Source organism: Diadema antillarum, unplaced genomic scaffold (genome assembly GCF_040938485.1).
Source record: "Diadema antillarum isolate AM-2024a unplaced genomic scaffold, OU_Dant_1.0 seq00000696_RagTag, whole genome shotgun sequence".
In the NCBI taxonomy this organism is placed as follows: Eukaryota; Metazoa; Echinodermata; class Echinoidea; order Diadematoida; family Diadematidae; genus Diadema; species Diadema antillarum.
In genome coordinates this window covers 2255183-2280128 of record NW_027271601.1, presented here as the reverse complement: position 1 = coordinate 2280128, position 24946 = coordinate 2255183, and the positions used below count along the sequence as shown (strand labels likewise).

At 36.2% G+C, this 24946-nt stretch overlaps 1 protein-coding gene across 1 annotated transcript in view; it reads left to right on the top strand.

Moving 5' to 3' along the window:
* The first annotated feature begins 3002 nt into the window (after nt 1-3002).
* LOC139737607 (dynactin subunit 6-like) overlaps nt 3003-24946 on the top strand; it is a 46370-nt gene continuing 24426 nt past the window's right edge. Inside the window, exons 1-6 of the mRNA XM_071648288.1 lie at nt 3003-3064; nt 7355-7419; nt 8453-8558; nt 9733-9803; nt 11899-11946; nt 13113-13255. Of these exons, the coding sequence (XP_071504389.1) occupies nt 3030-3064; nt 7355-7419; nt 8453-8558; nt 9733-9803; nt 11899-11946; nt 13113-13255 (468 nt within the window). The 5' untranslated portion in view covers nt 3003-3029. The remainder of the gene's footprint in view (nt 3065-7354; nt 7420-8452; nt 8559-9732; nt 9804-11898; nt 11947-13112; nt 13256-24946) is intronic.

The following is a 24946-nucleotide window of genomic DNA, read 5'->3' as shown; positions in this document are numbered from 1 at the left end:
TTCACAAGGGTTTGCATTTAGTTTGCCTCAACAAATTAACACCAATGAAATTTATTGTAAGGTATAGTGTGGTATACAACGCAAAACAGAGTCTTGTGAGTTCTCGGTTGTTGTTTTTTTCATCTTATCAAAGGGCCAAAGGGTTCAATTCAAATCAATTCAATTTCATTCATTCCACATGCTAAAAAGCATAAAAGCACGCATACATGGACATAACATATTGTACATTACGTTTACAAAGGAAACAAAAGGAAATAATGCAAAAGGTATACTTAGCATGTGTGGGAATTAAAAAAAAAAAGACCATAATATATAGGACTTATCAAGGCCGATTCCCTTACAGGGAAGAAGCTATAAATTGCAATCAAAAATATACATTTTAAAAGTAAATCTACACCATTAGAAATTATACACAAAATTGCAAGTAAGAGATAACAAAACAAAACAAAATAAAACAAAACAAAAAGGCAACTATCCCAAGAATTATTCAGCTGCACTTTGGATTAAAAACGTTTTATATTTACGTTTAAAAGATGAGAGTGTAGGACATTCTTTGATAATAGCAGGTAACTCATTCCAGCACTTAGCTCCAATATATCTAATTGTAGTCTTTGAAAACTTATCTTGGTAAAAGGGTAAACATATGTTATTAGCACATCTGGTGTTATAACTATGAACTGCACTATTTTGGATGAATGACTTATCGAAGGTTACTGGTAAAATGCCTTTAAAATACGAAAACATAGATATGGCCACTTGTAATTGCACTATTATTTTGATCAATTTTTAAAACTTTCATTTTCTTGAATAATGTTGCAGTGTGCTCGAAAGGGCTTACGTCGCAGACTATTCTTATTGCACGCTTTCCGGAAGAATGTAGATAAGGCATTTAAGTCATTAATTTACTTTAATGTATATTCATATTTCGCGTTAACTTTTCATTTGTAGCAAGCTGTCAGTCATTAATTGCATGTTTGAGACGTTACCCCTCGAACAGTGGGAGTGCAGCGCAAAATAGAGCAAATGGTAGAGGGCGTCGTAACACTTGGATATTGTGCTTATGTTGAAAGAGCAGCACAGCAGTTCTTCTCTTTCGGTCACAGTCCTGTGTAAAAAAAAAATAATAATCAAATCAACATATATATCATGTTTTAATACATGTGTTCTGGAAAGAGCGGTTGAACCTTGGTGAAGGACCTGGAGCAATTCATCCTCCCCCACAAAAGAAAAAAAATAAACATTACAATTAACTTCCTTGATCTGAGTTAAAAGTGCCCTTTTTTGTGCCCATATCCTTACTAACATTATTAATTGTCTTCCCTATACTTTGATTTTCCCCTGAAAGTTATTATTCTATTCAATGAGTAATTTGATGGTCCCTGACGGAAAACGTCCGGTGGGAAGACAACACGTGGGTACAACAGTACAAAAACAAAAGAAACAGAAAAAAAAACCGATGGGCACATTTTTATGCCTAAATGCGACCCAGATAGGGCCCACTTCTTATTGGAAGATGTCTAAAATACTTAGAATGAGTGCCACGTATTATTTTTTTTTTTTAAACAGTATGTAAGGTTGAATTAGGAACTGAACCAATCACTCTGATTCGTGCATAAAGAACCTTGTGACATATTTTGGTCTGCACTCAGGCGCAGACACAAGGCTTGTCCTTTTTTTTTTTGTCACAGCACATTCACTGGATTATGTTCCGGACTTGTTTTTGTTTTGCTATATTTCTGAATTTCCTTTGAAAAATATGAACACTTGATGACAATTCAAGAAATTATATCGTGTTATGACTGAAAGGCGTATTCTTTGTAGAGTATTTGCATGTTATTCTGTACAACGGAAATCCTATACTGTTATATCTAACATATGAAAATAAGATGAAGTATTCAAACAATTTGTAAACTTCTATACAACGAGTGCACTGAGTGTGGATTGCAATCTTTTGAACCCTGTCCAAAAAATAAATTGAACTGATAAGCCCGGTTTGGAGTTTCATCTTGCGCCTGAACAGCAAGAAAGTCATTTGTACCAACGGGCATGTTTTCTCTTATTTTTTTTTAATTCACTGAGATCAACATCAGATTCTGTGATATAATGATTATCATAACGTGATCCTTTAAATTGGTGTTTACCAGCACATCCACCTGATATGAAACTTTATTAGGCAATATTGATAGAAAAAATATATATCGGACATATCAGACATATATATATATATATATATATATATATATATATATATATATATATGATATGTTATATGTATATATGATATGTTATATGTACATATATATATATATATATCCATTATATCGATGGGAATGAAAATAATGAAATGGATACTTCCCCTAGAGTTATTTAATAGACCATTCTGGTCACCTAGTCTACGCAAGTTTATTCTTCGTCTGGTTAATTATTCCCTAAATCCCCCCGTCTTTATATCGATTCAAAAAGGGTAATTTAGTAATTTAACCATAAAAAAAAGATGAACAGAGAAAACACATACTAAAGTAGTACGGAGCAAGTATACACTGTGTTTAATACCAGCGACAATGATAGATAGAAAAAATAAAAAATAAATAGGTATAGACAGAGAGATAGTAAATAAATAAATAGATATATAGATAAAATAAAGAAATAGATCGGTATAGATAGATAGATCTATAGATAGATAGATAGATAGATAGATAGATAGATAGATAGATAGATAGATAGATAGATAGATAGATATAGATAGATAGATAAATAGATAGACAGGTAGGTAGGTAGATGAATTATACACTCTCACATGTTTCTGTAGAGAGTGTATACTGATAGTTATTCTGGATGAGATCAAGAGAACGTACAGCAGACGGCAGGCTGATATCTGATATACTAGTACATGTACTAGGTAATCAATACAATAGTGATAGGTTGACATCGGCACTACACACACGTCCACCCCGTACTCGACGTGCGATCGGAGCGATCATTCTGATTGTCTTGTACATCACCCGTGGCCGCCCATCCCTCCTAACAACATGTCGACAGTTAGTGGAACCACGCACAGACCGAGGTAAGTATTCCATTTCATTTGTCATAATATGTGAGCATCATGTGGCCAAGTTTCGGGTGTATCTTGTCTTACCTTCACATGAGAACATTTCTAGAATAAATGCTGAAAATTATCCCCAATATTGAAAGTTTGGCATTACAGTCCCATGTATTGAAAACGAAGTAGGCAATAATGTCTGTAGCTGTGATATTGTGCTGTCAGCTGATGAGGGCTATCCTGGGTTTTAGGAGGCTAGATTATTTTAGGCTTCTAACTTAAGCACAGCCCCTATCCGAACCCTAACCCTAACTCTATTGTCTCGAACCATATTAATCCATAAAGTCACCTAAATGTAAAATGTAATCGTATTAGAGCCTAATCTAGAGTAAAATATCCCGTTTGCGGCAGTTTAAGCATTGTTAAGGGTTTTTCCAACTTGTAAACAAATCAGGCAAATTATTTTCAACCATTTCATATATCATATACAAGATTATTCATTCACGCAATTGTTTTCATAAAAGAAATTTACCATTGACCAACGCAGTTTTCATGATTTACCAGGGCAAAACCCGGCACAATTTTCGCCGATAACGGCGATATGCGACGTAGTATTTCTGCTTGCGGCACGATGTACAATCCCTATGCAATACACGCGTGCTCCGCGATCTTTAGCTGAACGCCTTCACATGTCTCGCGAACATTGCGTAAGCGCCAATTCCCATTGCGAAAGCACGTGAAAATAGCGGGCGCACATGCATTGGCCGCAAACAAGATTGCAATTCTGGCGGTGTTGTTGATGTCTTTCTCGTGTTTTTCTGATTTTTTTCGATGGTAACATCCACTTTCCGAACAAAAATGGCGGCCCACATCGGCTCGCGAAAGTTCTATTTTATGTGAGGATATGTTTTCAAAATCCATGAGCATCGGGAAAACGACAAATAATCAAGTTTCTTGGACCATTATTTGTTAATTGTTATGTTAAGAAGTACCGAAAATTTTATTTTGGATGCGATATGTTGTCATTTAGGTGAAAAAATTTCACTTTCATCAGAGATCGTGCCCATTTTATCGGTTGGTTTTTGTTGATTGCTAATGTGTTAGTATATGTGTAGTGTGCATGTAACAGTGCAATGCTGTGTTTAGCGGTATATTACCGTGTATGTTGTACCTGCCGCGAACGGCTGCACGGCCGCTTACTGACGCAGTTACTCTAGAGATATTCTACTTTGATTTTTTTATTTGATTTTGATTTTATTGTTCCACATCTCAAACACAAGTAACATGATACAATCGATTGAACATAAGACAGGACATAGCGTCATAATTACAAAGAATACAAGAGAAGACAATTTTACAAATATGAAATGTGGGGGACCTACTAAAAAGCAGAGCTTGTAATGTGTAGTACTAGTAGAATCTAGGTCCCTACACACACTTTGTGATTGACCGAAAGATCGATCATCATCTGTATATCATGGTCGTCGGGGATATGTTCCGCGGAGACTGCGTCTGGCTTCATGGATCCCCTCCTATAGGCTATACAGACCGAAGGCTGTCATACTAGCTCCTGTATTAATGCTCTGCCAGCGGTTGTGCACAGACCAAATGTCACAATAAACCCAATTTCATACCGGTATTTCGCATTCAAACAAGTTTGACATGACATGACACATTATGCAGCAATATTTTGGGTAATTTTCTCACTTTGTGCAATCGAAATACTTACAGTAACTAGGGTAGATCGCAGAAATTTGTATCCATATCGCAACATTACCGTTCGCTAGCTGTAAGTCGCCATTTTGAATCTGTTAGCCAATCACATGCGAGGTACGTGTTTTAATAAAAAGCACGTAGAAATCTACTTCGCATGTGATTGGCTAATGGATTCATACATTGAAGAGCTGTTACGACCGTATCGACGGGCTGGTAGTTGTGTCTTTTGTCATGAAAATTCTACCAAAATGTTGGATGATTCATTAATCTGGTGATTGCAATGCAATCTTGAAATGTTGAGTTTGCTATGCAAGTTTAAATTTGCCGATTTAGGGCTGTAAATTAGATGCAGTTGAGAAGGGTGAGGTACCTCACCTAATTCTCCATAGAGACCGTGGTTAAGAGCTTCAATACAGCGAGGTATATGACAAGTTTCTATCTGTCTCCAGAGGAGAGCAATAACGTTTAAAAAAAAATAAAAGACTCCTCCGGACAGACGGATCTTTCTGTCTAACTTTGTGATACATATCAGTTTTCTTGTATCACTTATTCTTTTTCTCTCAATTTTAGTGTGGGTAGAGTATTTCTAAATTGGAATTACCGGTACATGGAATTCTATGGCTGTGCTGAAGTTAGAAGCCTAAAATAATTTAGACCCCTAAAACCCAGGATTGAAAGGACTGGCATGGCCGTGCATGGTTTAATTTTACAGCCACACGCATGTGTCTTTACCATCCAGCCACGCACATGTGGTTCTTTCCATGGTCTGAGCGGCTGGAGCTGGATATAGCTACACACATGCGTGTATAGCCTGATTCCATACACACGGAGGAGAGACTGAATGCAGGCTGTAGGTGTATATTTGTAACCTTATCAATCAAAATATGCCAATGTACGAGTCCTGTGAGTCACGACATCACACACCACCTTGTGAAGCAAATAAGATAACCTATACCATAGGTACCTACTTTGCACTTGGATACTCTAGTCTATGTTTATTTTCCTACTAATAGTAAAAAAACCAGTACCAAGATTCGACCTCCAATACCAAAATCTGGTCGTGCGCAGAAGCATAGAACCTCTATAGGTTTCACATGTATCCAGCGGTCAAATTTGGGACGGCATTTTATATGTTCGAATTATGCGTGGCTTGCTTTACACATTTTTCACTCTACTTTCGCCCATCTTTGTTTTATAAGATGGATTTTAAATCAATAGCAAATTTTATTTGATTTTGGGACTTGTGATTGATAACTAGATCAATTGCAATGCTATAATGTCATGTACCAGTCTTCTTGCATATTACACATTTAGATTTCATTCAGATCGATAAGGATTTCAGCTTTTAACTACTTACAATGCATAAACAAGAATGTGTGCATATCAAACACAATCAAAGTGTGTGCATATTCTCTGAAGATAATGTAGCCACGTATATTCTGTAGCACTTGCTTGTAGTTGTACAGTACTCTTTAGGTGCAGCGTACAGGATACACGTATCCTTATGTCACAAAGTTTGAACATAATTTTTTTTAAATCAACTCATATTTCAACTTAAGTTTTGAAATCAATTAGTTACCAGAACAACTTTCAAAATTGCAACCAGTATCTCTTAGCTTTAAACGAAAAGTGGACAAATTAGTTGAGCTAGAAGGGGTTTACTGTACTAAGAGGGACTCTTGGTCAAACTATCTGACAGACCATACATAATGTATGTAAAAGAGTGTGATTATTTCAATGCAGAATCCTTTGATGTGTGGGCCTTTACTTTACAAGATTTCTCAAATTACTTGCTTAACATCTATGGACAAAGTGGCTGTAGATGCAACCATGCGATCATGTTGCCATCAGTCAACTTCATTGTCTGTTAGTGTCCTTACAAGGTCATTCTAGAGGTATTAAAAAAAAAAAATGTTGGTTTTGCAGTGTCATACCAGTATGTACTGGTATATTGCAAGAGGTCTATTGCAAGAGATGTTCTATGCACCATATTACAACTTTTAGGCATATTGGCAGTAGTCTAGAAAAACATGACCACACAAGGCTTATCAAAATGCATACAATATATCTAAGGTACTAGTAATTCATTCTTGATTTGTGTCAAATAATGTGGTTTGCACTTCCTTATCATTGTCTGTACCTATATTGGTGGAGAAATTTGCTTTTTGAATAGGAAATGAAGTTAGAAGTTTTGAGTGAGCATTATAAGGGGAAATTTCTGTAACAGAGAAGCCAGACCTGGCCACTGACGAATTGCCATTCAGCCCTCTGGCCCAGATCAGTGACATCATCAGTGGTGCTGTAACCACTTGGTCAAATTGCAATGCCACTACAGTACAAGACCTATGAAAAGTAACAGGTCGGCAGCAATGTATGATGCATAATCAGCAGTAGCTCCCCCCCCCCAACTTTAACTGAACATACATAGCACAGGATTCAGTGGTGACAATGCATTGTGATTTCTGCATGAGCATGTCTTCCCTTTGGCATAAGTTTCATCAAATTATGGGTGAAGATGGAACTAAACAGTAAAACAATATGCAAAGCTGCATATTCTGTGATTTACCAAATGTTAATTTATTTTGATTTTGATTTTAGCGTCAAGATTGGTGCTGGAGCTGTTGTCTGTGTTGAGGCTGAACTCAGAGGAGATATCACGATAGGTACGTGTTTCTTCATCATTTTTAAGAGCTAGAGCTGGAAATGCTTGTATACTGTAAAATGTTAGTAACTTATGGTTGTGAAGTGCATGGGTTAGGCCTTCAGTTCGGTTATGTTATGCTTTGTGAGCTTCAGATATAATCATTATTAAATGGACAGCAGTTCTGTATGGATGAAGACACATAACCAATATTATGTTAATTGTAAACACCCATGAAACGGTGTGCCAAATCATTAAATTACCAACTTTCATATTCAATAATCTGTTTATGTAAATTTCATGCTTAATGCTCCTGTGAGTTAAAGACAGATATCTGTACTGTACACTTTTCTACCTTGAGTTGCAGTAATACCACACTGTGGTTTTTTAACAGACTAAAGTTTGCCATGTAGTAAGGGTTGAGAGAGTGCTTCTTGCAGTGTTTCTCATTATTCCAGTTTCATTAGCCAGTGCCATCACAGTTTGTAAGGGAAGATTTTCCAGCAAACCCACAGCAGTCATCCTTGGCATCTTGGCCCAGCATACAGTGTGCGATGTTACAGTAATACAAGAGCACCTATGACCAAGTTCCACACCAAAGTACTGGGAGCCAAACATGAAAATAACATGTCATTTTTTGTAAACACTCACAGAAGCTCACCCATTGGTACTTTTGCAACTATTCCTGCATTTGGAACACTGGCTGGTTCATACACACTATTTGAATACAGTAATGTAGGAATGAACAGGTACTTTGTGCAGACCACATGGTGTGTGTGGCTTGCAACACTACCGTTATAAAAGTTCTTCTGTCACAGTGCACCAACTCAAACTGCAATGCACAGTTTTGCACCTTGTACATATTATTAGCAAATGTGTACTAAAAAGTGATTACTTACCTACTGTATAGCTTTAGACAGAAACAGCGCTCCGATCCAGGTGTTTATGTCTCCAGCCAGTTAAATTCATGCTCTCGGCTCTTTTCAAGGCCAGTGGCCACCTGAAATATAATGGAATATTTCTGTCATGTGGATTCCTTTCTTGGACATGTGTAGGTCCAAGGACCGTGATACACCCAAGAGCAAAGGTCCTAGCGGAAGGAGGTCCGATAATCATTGGGGAGAGTAACCTTATCGAAGAACAGGTGGTCCTTCACAACAGGTATGTCAGTAGATGTGTTGTAGGCTCCCAGTGAAGATGAGCTCGATTAGTAGTTAATAGTAAAGAGATACTTTATCCATTAATTTCCCTGTAGGAATGACGACAAGTCGACAAGAAAGATACAAGAAATGAAATCATGTCTCTTTCAAATGCATCCATCAATATTGTTGAGTACTAGAACGGTCAACCTTGCTTAAGTCGAATCTATTTGGACTGAAGAAATAGCTTCGACTAGAGAAAATTCCACTTATGAGGGATTAAAATTGATAATAGAACATGATTATAAAGAGAAGAGGACTTAAAAAGTGCTTTGACTTATAGGCGATTATTCGACTTATGCAAGGTCGACTTAAGCAAGGTTGACTGTAGTTTATGCATTTGTTGATATCACTGTGATCATGGTTCAAATAGCAGATAGTGAAGCCCAGTGTCTATAGATGCTTCATCACTACTTTCAGATAAAGATATATGGATAATTAAGTCATCCCTAGATTTAGTGAGTTTGGTCTTCCTTGTCTCTAGATTATTCTCTGGTGGTTGATCTCAGCAAAAGTCTTGAGATAGGTGCATGCACACATGTGTGAGCTTGAAAGGAGTAAGCATGTAGTTTACCTTTACTTGCATTCATTGTCTTTTTACAACCCATAGTATTAACCAAAACATCTGTAGTTCCTTCCTTACCATTCTCTTGGTCTTCCTCCACAAGCTGAATGGAAAGATCCATTCTCCACTGATGAGATGTACTGAAACGCTACCAGCATCTTCAATAAAAGCAAAAATGAATAAAAAAAACAAAAAACAAGTAGAGTTTGATACAATAGATTAAGATAACGTGTGCAAGCCAGTTAGTCTTCACTCCAGGTGTCATGAGTATAAGTACTATACATGAAAAACGTTCTTTAGCTCACAAACTGTAAAAGTCTCAACAACCAAAGAGGAAACAGTGTAATTGTTAAATGCATCCTGTGACAACAATGTCAGTAATTATCACAGTGATTTGGCAAAAACATACCGATCCTCTGTTTTTGTTTTCTCTACTATGAGGGATAGCCTGTTCACACTCCTCATCACTTAAGAAGAAAACCTATGAAAGGATATTGGAAGTGCCCATTTGTCACTTTTGTGGTTGCATACCTGGTAAAACTGTTTCTTATTTTGCTCCTTCTTTCTTCAGAAAACTTCCTGGCCAAGACACACCAGTCGCCATGACGATAGGAACAAATAATGTCTTTGAAGTGGGTTCCCGTATCCTTGAACTGTGTTGTGCATTCTGTTGAATGAGCTGACTCTCTGCTTCCATGAAAAGTTGGAGAAGATGACTTCTCATTCTATTTCTATTTGCATGGTGTGAGAGGGAGCAACTATTGCAAAATACATCTGATATCATCACAAATTTTTATATTTTTGTAGACACTCACCAGTGCAGAATGTTCTGTTCGTCAAGACACAAATATGCCTTTGTCAAGATGGATCATAGGCTACAATGATAAATTTGTGCAGTCAGATATTTTTTTGTCTTTCATGATACATGTGTGGTCATCCACTCAGATTGGGGTAAGTTAAAATACACTTTTTAAAGGACAATAAACTCAATTATTTGAGTGAGGGTATTCCCTTTATGAATTACAAAATGTTTATTTGAGTCCATAAATCAAATTTATTTATGTATTCAAATACACAGTGTTTGTTTTTTTCTCTGTAAGACCTGGCACTGCACACGTCCCTTCTGTCATGCCTTGTAGAACTTGGAATTTAGTTTGCATGAGCTTCTCATTGGTATGCTGGGCAAAACTCTCTGATTGTTTGGAGCAACCATAGTTTAAAGGGGCTGTACAGTACTGGTTGAGGTGGAGATTCTTGTTTTTTACATTCCTAAGTGAGGTAATGAGAAACCTCTTATGAAATATGAAAGAGCATGTAATTTTAAGAAGGATTCAACGTTTATTTGATGAAAATTGGTTTTCAAATGGCTGAGATATCCAAAAAAGTGAAAATGATAAAAGACCACATGCCACGCCTTTTATTAGAATCTCTTTGTTTCACCTTGTTTTTGGATATCTCGGCCATTTCAAAACCGATTTTCATCAAATAAACTTTTGATACCCCTTAGAATTGCATGCTCTTTGACATCTCATATTGGTTTCTGAATATCTCGCAAAACGTTAAAAGCTAAATCCTCACCTCGACCAGAACTGCACACACCCTTTAAAAGATTTGCATTAATAGTTTAAGGTTTATGCATTAAAAATATTACAATGGTTTAGTGCAATAGTGCAGTTCAGTTTCAGACTGCTGCACCATGTTGCTCATAGTCATGAATTTAAATGGAGAATAAGGACACATGAAATCAATGGTTGTAGTGATGTGCATTGTATGAATCTTGTTACATGAAGTAAATATTTCATCTGTATGTAATTTTCTTGTCATTTCGAGCGAATACTTGCTTAAATTTTAGCTCAAAACTAAAGGATTGTTGAGTCTTTCTGTTATAATGTGTGTGAACCATCTTCATGACCCCAAAAGATCCCTTGAGTGCAGATGAGTCCATATTGAGAAACAAGTCATAAATTTCCCACATACTACTATCAAGTCTTTCTTCATTGCTAGATGTCTATCAGTGTTTGATGTAAAGGACTTAAAGGACAAGTTCACCTTCATAAACATAAGGATTGAGAGAATGTAGCAATATTAGTAGAACACATCATTGAAAGTTTGAGGAAAATCAGACAATCCGTTCAAAAGTTATGAATTTTTGAAGTTTTTGTGCAGTACCCGCTGGATGAGAAGACTACTGCAGTGTATGAATAACTTAGATGTCACATGCGTACAACAATATAAGGAAAATATAAAGAGAATTTCACAAAATTCCATCTTTTGAAAAAAGTACACATTCCCCTTACTCGTTACCGATAAATGTTATGGGTAATATTATTCCCCCTGCCTTTAGAAAGAGGCAAGTCAATTGCTCTTTTATTATGCGAAAAAAGTGAAAATATGTTGAATTTTCTTTTATATTTTCTTTATACTGTTGTACGCATATGACTCACAAGCTGTAGTAGTCTCCTCATCCAGCGGTTCCAACACAAAAATTTAAAAAATTCATAACTTTTGCATCGATTGTCCAATTTTCCTCAAACTTTCACTGATGTGTTCTACTAATATTGTTGCATTTTCTCAATCCTTATGTTTATGAAGGTGAACTTGTCCTTTAAGGGCGTGGTTGATATCCAATTCTATACAGTTTCACAGTGATGCAGTGCGAACAATCATTTTAAAAGCAAAATACTCTCGGGCGGTTATGCTCAGTAAGATTTTTTTTCTTGACAAGCTATTCAAACAGGATGTGAGGCTATACGTGTGGGCAACAACAACATCGTAGAGTCAAAAGGTAAGTGAAGTTGTCTGTATTACAGTGTATAAAACAAAAACAGGAGTCGCAACCCTCTAATGTGCAAACAATTAATTTTGCACTGCCCTGTGATTTTATGCAATAGTATTAATGTCTGTATTTAAAGGAAAGTGCTTCAGTGACAGGTATTTGTTCTTTTCTTCTTCTTTTTTTTGTTTTTTTGACAGAGTAGCATTCTTTATACTGGATAGTAAACCATGTGTTGCATGTCTTTTAATACTTAGAGAAAGAAAGTCTTTTTGTGTGTGTGTAATTTTCATTGCTAAAAATGTTCATCTGGATGTAAACCTATATTGTGTGATTCAAGACTTTCCATAAAAGTTGCTCAGCCATGAGCATAAACTTGTGTCACTTGTGAGAATGGCATTAGGTGCTCTGATTCCTTGATGTTATCATGTGGTGGGAACCCTGCACCCTGTGCACTTGTTACAAGTACTCTGTTTATAGTGTTATATGCCATGAGATATAATTGTTTATTTGTATTCTACTGGTATGAAATGTGAAAAGCATGAATGACTGATTATTTTGGAGGCATACAAGATGTTATTTTTCAGGGAAGCAGCTCGTAATAGAATATGGTACGCTGTAATGCACTGCTCGTGCGAGCCCTAAAGTCTGTGCTAGCTTCCTGTTCATGCAGTCTGCAGTTGGATGATGCTACAAATATAACCACTATGCAAAATTCAAATCATTATTATCATATACAAATGTGTATTGCATTATTCCCTGATTAATTCACCAGCCCATATGATATAACCAACTTTTCATTTTTTTTTTCAATGTGACTACACAGGAAGCATTGAATGCTTATGAGGATGCAACCAGGAACCTCACGATTGATAGTTTGTGGCCTTATCCCATTGGCTACAAAAGTTCCTCTAGTTATAAGAGATAAGGAGTTACAACGTACATTGTCGAGTATGTAACAGAATGTTCTAGCCTCAAGGATGAAAGTGCTATTTAAGGAGGTTTTCATACTATTAAGTAACTTGTGTGTGTGTGGTGGTGTGTGTGTGTGTGTGTTTGCATTTGTGTTATTAATTTGTTGGAACACTTACAGATTAACCAAGCTAATGCTGGGTTCTTGGCAAACATACTGTCCTCTTAGCACCATCCCTCGAATTTCCCTCATTTCACCCCTCCAGCTTCCATTGGCCGGGAGACAGAGCTGAGCAGCGGCTGCGTGATTGGAGCATTCTGCAACATCACTAGTCATGAGACCCTCCCCGAGAACTCCGTCATCTTTGGCGACAACTGCAGGAGGAGATTACAGGCTGACAAACCACAGGTAACCGTAGCAACAGCAAAGTCCCAGCAATCTTTATTATCTATCTATCTGTCTACTGTTTTGATGTATGCCATACTGGTATGAATTTTGCTGCCTTGATGCATGCATGAAGTTCAAAGCAGTATTAGATATGTGCAAAATACAAACTTGTATTGCATGAAGTGTATTCATTTGAAATATAATGGTATACATTGTGTGCTGTTGCATTCAAGATTTCTAGAATGTCTACTGATATAGTGTGATGTTCCTCTGTATTCATGCTGATTTTTATGATAAAGCTGTTGCTTGTGAGACCAACATTTTGTTTTTAGCTACAGTTTTCTACAAAACAGTTCAACAAAGCAGAAGCAAAAAATTATGCATGCACATAAAAGTCCACACCACACTCTCATATCTGAGTGTGAAACAAGCTCAAATAGGTGCCTGTTCAGAAGTTTTCTTTTTCCACAATAGCTTCAAAAAGAATAGATTAAGTAGTTCTCACAGAGGTGAATTATTCACCAAAACATTGATAGAAATGAATGGGTTTCTCCATTCCAATGATCTTCTAATGTGAAAGCAGTATCATGCAAGGAGACCACATTCCAAGCAATAGCCTTTGTCTTGATGCATTTGTTGCTTCTCCCAATATCTCTCACAGTGTTTGTATTTCCACCAAAAAAAAAAATATAATAAAATAAAAGTCCCTGTGCTTTGGGGCTCTCTGGATCTAATTCTGTGTAGACCTTGGGGCTACTATATTATTTTCATGTATGCTAAGCTGTCATGCAATATCATTTTAGCTCATGTGACCTAGGCTACATGCGCAATAAAGATCATACATCGTACCCTGGCGTACCACGGCTTTGCATCCTGTATTCCTCATCCATTAATGCAAAGTTTTGACATACCTTCTATATACTTTTTTTTTTTTTTTTTGCGGCAATTTTTGATTCTGTTGATTTCATCTGATAGAGAGGGGATTAAGAACTGATACATGGACTTATTCAATCGTATTCCCTTCAGTAATTGATGATATTGATCATGACAGTCATTTTAAACATGACACATTTCCACCACATGTTTCAGATTACAAATTAGTCGCTTTTCTCTCATATTGCAGATAACCTGTGACTTTTCTTTTGGGGTGTTTTTCTCTTCGCATTGTAAGAAGGATAATATTCTGCGAATATCACCTTGATATATGTGGGATAGAAAAAGCAAAATCAGCACAGGCCATGTAGCAGTGGTAATGTCAGCCAGTCGATGGTTGACACCACAGAGCATGAAATAAGGCATTGCCAGATTCCTGCCAAACCTTTTGTCACTCATATTCTGATGAAAATGTGTTGAGAAGTATATTCCATTGAAATTTCCTTATGTGACAACTTCCAGTACCACCTCATCAAATTCACTTTAAAAAGATGGGAATACAAAACTTAATATATGTACGTATGTATATCATATCATATTGTATACACACACACACACACACACACACACACACACACACACACACACATAGGCCCGAATTCACGAAGGTGGTACAAATGAAACCATGGTTTAAACCATGGACAAAAACCATGGAGCACCAAGTGTCGCATGGAATATTTCATTACGAAATCAGTAATTTCGTCGATAAAATGATTATTTTGTAACGAAATGACAACATTTTGTAACTAAATGAACATTTCGTCCATGGAATGATAATTTTCGTTAATGAAACGGTCATTTTGTCGACGAAATGACCAATTTGGTAACGAAATATTCCGTGTGACACTTGGCGCTCCATGGTTTAAACCATGGTTTCATTTGTACCACCTTTGTGAATTCGGGCCATAAAGTGTGTTTGTAATGAAGAACCTATTATGTGCATGTGTGTGAAAAGAATGCTCCTCATGCTCAATAAATACTTTCAAAAATCAAAGCAGGAATTATAGCAGCTAAATGGACAGGTGTAAATCCACATGTTTGTTTGTTTGTTTGTTTTGTACCTGTTGCCAGTTTTCTTGACTGGTGGGCATCAGCTTTCCTACCAGCACATATATATTGAAGGGCTTCCGTCACCAATTGGCACAGATGTGTGGAAATTAACTATAAATGAATACAGATTACCTAATCCTCATAATCCCTCTAGTTTTATTACGGCCTTCCTGCTGGACTAATAAGGTGTTATTGTACCTGATTGGACTATCTAACTTAAAGGGTGTGTACAGTTCTGGTCGAGGTGAGGATTTAGCTTTTAACGTTTTGCGAGATATTCAGAAACCACTCTATGAGATGTCAAAGAGCATGCAGTTCTAAGGGGTATCAAAAGTTTATTCGATGAAAATCAGTTTTGAAATGGCTGAGATATCCAAAAACAAGGTGAAATAAAGAGATCCTAATAAAGTTGTGGCATGTCGCCTTTTATTATTAGCACTTTTTGGGATATCTTTGCCATTTGAAAACCAATTTTCATCAAATAAACGTTGAATCCTTCTTAAAATTACATGCTCTTTCATATTTCATAAGAGGCTTTTCATTATCTCTCTTAGGAATGTTCAAAACATGAATCCCTACATCAACCAGTACTGTACAGTCCCTTTAACTGAACTTATCTAGATTCAACGGATACAACATTTTTTTTTCTTTTAATTGCACAACAATATGAGTTGTCAAATGTATACTTTGCATCATGTATTACTTTTTGTTTGATGGAAATAAAATCAAATTGAATTGAAATTGAAATTGAACAGAATGCTAATGAAAAAAGCTTGGCAAGCTATAACTTTCTAGTGCCTGGGCACGATAAGGGTTGAACAGCATGCCAAGGTACAATTATAGATTGGATAGTGGATGCTGCTTTTTGTGTTCCCTGTCTGCTGTGTTTGATATTATACAATTTTTGTTTTCTTGTTTTGTTTTTCTTTTATTATCTCTGCTGCTTGGGAATATTTTTCAGTGAACTCTACTTGTCTGACAGATGGGTATTTGGTGAAGAAATATGTTGTGTAATTTCTTAATGTTATTGTTTTTTAAAAGTGCAGATCTGTTCACCTTATACATACGATACAGGGCAAGTTCAAGATAACGCGCGCATTACGTATGGGACATTCAGAGACTTTTATGACCTGAAAAATAGTTTTAATGGCCTTTGATCATATTGAACTTTATCATGGTGATTGATATCTAGGAGAAGTATAATCATGTAAAAAATTGAGAAAAATGACCTTCACAATTATATTCTAGAAGAGAAAATATGCGCCGTTACGTATGGGACCAGAAAAATTTTGTTTTTTTGAACATTTTTTTCAACCTCAAAACTCTCTGAAAGTATTTCATTCTACAACTTGTAACTCACTGTGATGAAAGTCACAACACTCAAGATTATCACAGGTAAGTTTCATGTCATTAGGCAAAAAGCTCTAATTACAGGTTCTGATCAAAGACAGACATGACGTGTTACGTATGGGACAGTTACGTATGGGACACCTTGTCCCCCATTCATTTAGTGTGTGGAGAACCATGTTTATAGGTATTTTGCATAATTATTGAAGTAAAATCAGTTGAAACTACTCAAATACTGATCCAGATTGTCAAGGAAACAATATTCCCCAAATATTCACCATCATAGTCATATTCAATCATATTTCTATATTTTTATGACCAACCTGAGTATGCATGCCCTTTGTCCCCCATTCGTTTAGTGTGTGGAGAACCATGTTTATGGGTATTTTGCGAAATAATTTTGCAAAATACCCATAAAACAAATTTTTGCATAATTATTGAGGTGGAATCAGTTGAAATTACTCAAATACTGATCCAGATTGTCAAGGAAACAATATCCCCCAAATATTTACCATCATAATCATATTCAATCATATTCTATATTTTTTATGACCAACCTGAGTATGTATGCCCTATTTTTATCAGGATAGTTACTACTAAAAAATTGCATAGTTTAAAGTGTTTACTTCCATTGATGAAGGGCAGTTTGCCATTTAGTTTCAATAAGAAACAACTTGACACAAGAAATATTAATCTATAAATAGATAAGCAATACCTGCTGCGTGGAATTCCAGTAATCGAGTAGATGTATGATGTCTGTCTAGCAGTCAGGTCATTGATTTGAGTCACACCTCAGTATGTTACATAAATATACCCATGAATTTTGTTGTGGCTACTATTGAAAACTGAATAAGGACAATTTGTGTATCACTTGTAATATAAAAAAAATCTTTTTCCTTTATTTTTTGTTGTTGATATCACAACTGTTCCAAATTGGATCTCCATGAAATTAACTTTGAATTCCTCTAGTCTTAGAATTGTATGCTCTTTAGTAATTCATATTGTTGGTTGCCAGTCATCTCATAAAATGTTGAAAACTGAATCCCCATTTCTACAAAAACTATACCATCCCTTTAATGCTGATTTTCATTGTGTATTTTGCCATTTTCCGCTCCCCCTTTCTGAAACTTGTTCAGTCAAGTACATGTATTGTTTCAAGTGTCTATAACTCAAAAAGTAGCTACAAAGTTGGGATGCTTTCTTCAGGATGATTGACGTTTTGTTTACTGAGAGACCTTCCCAGCTAGCTACATGCAGTCACATGCAATATATATGAGGACGTCCCATACGTAACGCATTTTTCCCATACGTAACATTATTTCAATGCCTAATAAAAAATATTTCTTTTACTGTTTTTTCTTTTTTCTATGGTATTCAATTTCTTTAAACAATAAATTAGAACTTTCCAAAAGGGCATTCAAATAACCTTAGCAATTTCAGAAAAAACCTAAAAAAATGACCTCATTTTGTTACGTATGGGACATCTCATGATAGGACACAAGCTAATTTGCATAATCATTTGCATAATCCCTAAATTTTCATACCAAGTTAAACTATTTGATGAACTTCTTATGTCCACATATTAATAAAACATCATTTGCTTTCCTTTGAATAAATATGAATTTTTACAAATGTCCCATACGTAACGCTGTTTTACATTTATGCAAATGAAGCCCCTGAAATTTGCATAAATTTACCTAATATCATTTTTTTCCCCCATGGAAATCAAAACTTCAACTCATAAGCTTCAAAATGATACCAAATATGTCAATATTGAGCAAAGATGAAATTTTGCCTTCTGAGGGGACCTTATCTTGGACTTGCCCTACAGTGAGTGGGAAAAGGAGCTGTTGTGATGTCCTTTTGAAGAAAACAACATCCTCTGATATGCTCTAGTCATAAGGTATCAGTCAGGCCGCTGTGCAGTGTGTAGGTTGGGCAAGGGAAGTCATAGAATGTGTTTTAAAGGCTATTTGTCTCTTGGGACCTCTTTGCAAAAACACCAGAGATAACTTGCTTCCGCCTATCAGAAACTCCTATTTTCAGTTTGTTTGATAATTATGTCTTAATATTATAGACTGAAATTATAGACTCCCCTGTTTCACTCAACAGCCAGAGGACATAAGGTTCCATGGACACCATGATGTGAATTCTAAACTCTTTTGACATTTTAGAGTGGCTGAGGTAGTTACCGTCATTGGCAGGATGTTGTAGGCAGTCTCACTTGGAATGGAGTCGATCGTATCACTAGCAGTGCGCTGCATGTTACATGCTTTGTCTGTTATGAAATGATCATGGGAAATTTGAAACTTTTTTTTTCTGAAGCAACTTTAAAACAACTTTAAAACATTCAGAAAGTAAATGAAGGAAATGACTGTTTAATAGACCCTTGTATGATTTACAGCACAGTTTCACGCATGCTATTTTGTCATCAAAGATCAAAGATCGCTGATGGTTACAATTAGTGTTTTAAATTCACTTTTGACATTCATTTTAATTTCTCTGTTGTTGTTGTTTCCCTATGAAATAATTGCTCATCCACTGAAGTGATCCCCCACCCAAAGCATGATACTTTGTGAACAGTGGCTGCTACTCTAAGAGAGTGGTGTGCTTCAAATATCATGATTGATCTTCCAGTGTGCAACACAAATGTCATGTTTTATTTTTTTCTATTGAAAGTAGAAGTTCTGAAGGAAACTCTGCTGGTTTTTTTTTTTCAGTTATGCTGACGTTTGCAGCTAAGTAGCCTTCCTTAGCATTGAATTTGTAAGTAATCTTTTCGAAAAATATCTGCCAATTCTCAGTGTGCAAATCTGGGGTGGGTAGAGAGATTGATTTATCGACAATACATACAATGGAAGTAATGAATTTTCATGGATTTCACTCATTTTTATTCTTTTTTTTTTTGCGGGGGGGGGGGGGGGGGGGGGGGGGCATTGCAATGTAGCATTTGCCCTGAAAATCTCTCCTAGCAGACTTGGTATTTGTAATGCAGGCCACCAGTACTTGCATGTTTACGTGCACTGGAACTGAGCCCTTTCACTCCATGTGTACAAACTTTGCAACTTCTAATCACTTCGTAAACCAAACAAGGACAGTGTCATGGGACTGCTTACAAAATTTACTAAGAATCTTATTTTCTTCCTTGAGATATCTGGAAAGAATAGGACAGTTTATAGTTTTCAAATGGCATCTTTGACATTTGAATGAATAGGTTTTGTATGGTTTGTTTGTTTGTTTGTGTGATTGTTTGTTTGTTTTTTGATACCCACTGCACTTGATGAATTAACTAAAACCTAAAGGGATGAAAAACATGTTATGCAGAAAGAGGAAAACAAGAGTTTTGTATTCAAAGAGGAATGAGCCCATAATGAGGTCGGTAGAAGAACTATTGTGCAATTGCATGAACGGTTGAATTAAGTACAATGTGATTTATCATATTTCTATTTATCAGTTTCAATTTCAGTTTGATTCATAAATCTATTTTATATCATCTATCTATTTGTCTATTTATCTATCTATCCATCTATTACTATACAATACAATAATTATGTTCATATAGTGCTCTTATACTAATGATGCACAGGATAGAGTGTGTTAGTGAAGGTGCGGCGCGCTCGAGAGTATTGACAATGGTGCGACATGCACGAGGCGCAGCCGAGTGCATGTTTGCAACCGTTGTCAATACTCGAGAGTGAGCCGCACCTTCACTAACGCCACGAAATAATCCTGTGCATCATTAGTTTTATAAAATGGGTCGAAAACTAAGAGCATTATTCACGTACCTTTGTGGGTCAATACCAGTCAGCTACATGTAGCACTCGCTCAAAAGTCAAGATGTCCGAAGATGTTCGTCCCAAACATTTACGCACGTCGCACTCGGAAATCCCGCACACTATAAGTACTGTACGTACGTATAAGAGTATACGTACGCCACGTACTGTTATGCACAAGAAAGGCCGCCGGCTGTTGTATGTGGCAGCCCGCAGCCCGAACTAGAAGTTGTTTACAGGATTGACAGCGCGTATAGTAGCGCGTGACGCACTTGTAACAACTGATTGAGTGCGCACTGCTAGTGTAAAACATTGTGACGTACGTCAGGCCAGGGAGGTGGAAGAGAGACTCTTCTTAGTGCTTACCTGAAGAAAATAATGCACGCACACGTGACTCATTTCAGCGCTTCCAATTGGCTACATTCTTGAACCCATTTTATAATACAAACTAACTGCATGTATAAGTTGTTTCATAGTGCTTTACACCACAGCTATAGTACAGCTGCTCTATATGCATGCCCTCTGCTGCACTGCAATAAAAAAACTAACTATTTATCTATTCATTATCTGTCTTTTAGCTATCTGTTCATTTTTAAACTATCTACCTATCTGTCACATTTATTTTTCCATCTATCTATTATCTCTTTATCTGTCTATCTGTCCATATATTGATTAACCAAGAATTTTCTACACCTGAAGTGGATAAGACAGAAATTTTTGTTTACATGCTATTTTTAGAGTAGCATAAGATTTTTTTTTTCTATATTACTCCCAGTAATGAGTAACAACCCTCACCAAAGAAATTAATAACTGAGAGAGCATTTCCATGCATTTGGGTTAACATAGGATTATGGTTCCCCCCACCATGAAGTGAGCATTCTGTTATGCTGCCCTCTCGTGAACATTCCCAGACAATTCTTAAAAGTATGACTGTGTTCTCAAGCAACAGGAAATAGAATGTGGAGATATGAAGTATGCATGAAGCTTCAGTTTTCAAAGCAATGGCAGCGTGCACAATCTATTCAGTCATTTCCTCTGACCACACTTTCTATTCATCTTTATCTCTCCCCTTTTCTTTCCTTCTACATTGATAAAACTTGATCTATCTTCTTCTTTATAGTAATTTTGCCACACATCTCTGCTTGCATTCATCAGAAGAAAGAATAAAAGTATGCGAAAATCAAAAACAACAGGTTGTGGCATATGTGGCATATCTTGCTTGGCTACTGGCAGTGCCCCAAGTTTTGAATCCAATATCACATTTCTTTATGATTTATCATCAGGGGTATTAGACATAAAAAGCGTGGGACTTTTGAGCAAGACCCCACTCTTTAGCACATATTTTAATTGTGGGTACAGAGACAGAAAGGTTCTTACAAAGTAGAATATTATATTTTTGTTATGCGAAAGGGCTCAGAGCATGACGTTTGTCTAACAGTCATGATAATTTGCCAAGTATTCCTTTGTGAATATCAATGTTGTGACATGGTGATAGGAAAAAAAAGAAGGTTTTCACATAGTGATAAGGAGAAAAAAACTTTTTGCTGTTGTCATATATTTCTAGTGTTTTTTGTTTTGTTTGAGTGGTGCATCAATCCAACAGGATTCAGCTTTGTCAATTGAGAGACAAACAGGCATTACAAAGGTTACATAATTATTGTCATTCTGGTTCTAAATTTCAAATTTATTCGCCAATATGACTAACATATAGCTTCCTACTACAGCATATATACCACATGTGCAATAATATTACCATTATTTAAGCTTGTGAAAATATACATTCGTAATATTGCAAAAACATATCAACCACAATAATTATTACCCTGGTTATTTGATTCTATCACCAGTGATATTATTACTACGGCTGGTATCAATGCCTCCAACACTACTTCAATTCATTCCTGATGATAGCTGTATTGTAAATGACCATTATCTCTCCACGTTATGTGGTAGCTATGTTATACTCTGCACCAAAACATAGGACAGATTACTAATAATCATCATTGTCACCATCATTATGATAATAATGATACATTCTATTTGTAATGCAGTTAATACATTGTTTCTAAGCACCAGGAAAAAAAAAGGGGGGGGGGAGAGAAAGCAAAGGAAAGGAAAAATGAGAGATACCAAAGTAACAAGTTAAAAATATCAAATTAATCTACTTTTGAAAGTGATATTTTCATAGGTTCTTGGACCTCATCCAAACTTTTGCATTGCAAAGTGGTTAAATCTGAGTTTTGTTTTATATTCAGTCAATTGCATTTATTAATTTACATGTTTATGTGTATATCCTGTTGATATCTTAAGGCATTATTTACGATTTGTAGGTGAAACAAAAACCCAACTCGAGGGCTTCAAAATGATTCTTAAATGAGTTAGGGATAGAAAGCATGTAAACATTTTAGCCATTATGATCAATGTTAAGTATTGTTAAATATACAAATGTGAAGAATTGTTATGATTGTTTCCAGACTAAACCATCAATAGTTATGATTTAGTGAGAAAAATAGTGATATCTCCTTATATTTAAGGCTGTATTGCAAAACTTTCACATGGTAGGATGTTTTGTGATACAACTGACCTACACATATGCATCAAGTAAGATAACTAAAAAAAAAAAAAAAAAATTAATCACTACTCCCAGTGGTAAACAATACCTTTAGTTCCTATTCTGTGTTATGCATTTACAACATTTAAAGAACATTCCAGACAATTTGCAAGAAAAACTTCATGAAAGTTTGTGAATTTATTCAGCAAATGAAAGGCACATTGTGATTGATTTCATAAAACACACAAATTATTTAACTTCCATCTCCAAATTTTGAAATTTACGGGGCAAAGCTGTATGAACAACGATGTAGGAGGTTCACATTGTCGATCGACGAAGCTTACTTGATCTTGCAACATGATGCGCGTGTGACTGCGAAATACAAAAATGTTTCCAGTGATTGCCATTGTTTTCTTGGGATGATTTTGCCATTAAAGGGACTGTACAGTACTGGTTGAGGTGGGGATTCATGTTTTGAACATTCCTAAGTGAGATAATGAGAAACCTCTTATGAAATATGAAAGAGCATGTAATTTTAAGAAGGATTCAACGTTTATTTGATGAAAATTGGTTTTCAAATGGCCGAGATATCCCAAAAAGTGATAATTATAAAAGGCGAGAGGCCACGCCTTTTATTAGGATCTCTTTGTTTCACCTTGTTTTTGGATATCTCAGCCATTTCAAAACCGATTTTCATCAAATAAACTTTCGATACCCCTTAGAATCGCATGCTCTTTGACATCTCATAGAGTGGTTTCTGAATATCTCGCAATACGTTAAAAGCTAAATCCTCACCTCGACCAGAACTGTACACACCCTTTAAATTACAATCTAAGGGTGGATATACCGAGAACTACATGCCAATGTGCCAAGCATTGGGTTGTTCAAATTGTCAGTGTTCTGAACACCACAGGCGCTCATGGTCAGTTGGCATTGCCCAGCCAATACTCTCAGAGACTCCAACCCGAAGGACCTTCTGATCGGGAGATTCTCCCGCCTGAAACCCCTAGCAAACGGGAGACTCCAAGTTTATGTGTGTGAAGTGCAAAGTTCCTAGGGTTACAGATGCTCTCTGGTGCTATCTAAGGCTTATTTTTGCAACATACGATAGCAATAAGTGAGAAATCCTTTCCAACGGGAGACATTGAGCCAGGGCGGGAGAAATTAAATCTCAAACGGGAGAACGGGAGATTTTGCAAAATTGGGTTTTCGGCGGGAGATCTCCCGTCGAAAACGGGAGAGTTGGAGTCTCTGTACTCTCTCTGCGTGAGTCTTGCTGAGAGTCAGTATCGATGGAATTCAAAGTGGTCAGTGGAGTTGTAGTCTCCCTTCTTTCTCAAAGGCTCAAATTTGCTTTGGAAGAGGTCATATCCATCCAGAGAATTTTTATATGCAGTGTCCACAATAAAACATGAATCAATGTAATGAATGCACATCTGCAATATTCATGGATGGAAACTCGGTATTATTTAGAAAATTGTGGCATGTGTTGATATACTGGTAGTTGTGCTAAAGTGGATATTTGCCATTGCCACAGAAGATAATGATATGATTGATATTCACCATCAAAATAAACTGTCTTTATTGTCACTAATTGAGATGATATTCTGCATTTCATGTGATTTTTTGACAGATGTAGATATAAAAGGCTATTTAAAAAAAAGTGATTGTGAAACTGCAATAAAGACTGTGAATGTTCAATTATGAATAGTGCCCTCTAACAAGACTGAGTCAAGTATTTAAAGATATTAAGTTCAGCTTTTCTTGTGGACCTTCACAGGAGGACCATTGTGAGCCTGCTATGTTACATTCAAACAGCATTGTTAGATCCTGATCTACAGGTCTCCAACTTTGTGATTCATTTTGAAATGGCTAAATAATGATTTTTATACACTTCCCATTCATGTTTTCGGGGATTGAAACACACCTTTAAACAGTGTTTTATATTCTGTACTTTCATTTGGTGCATTCAGTTGTGTTTAATTTTTTTTTTTTTTTGGGGGGGGGGCAGGAGTGGAGATGTGTGTTTGTGTGTGAGTATGTATATGTGTATGTGTT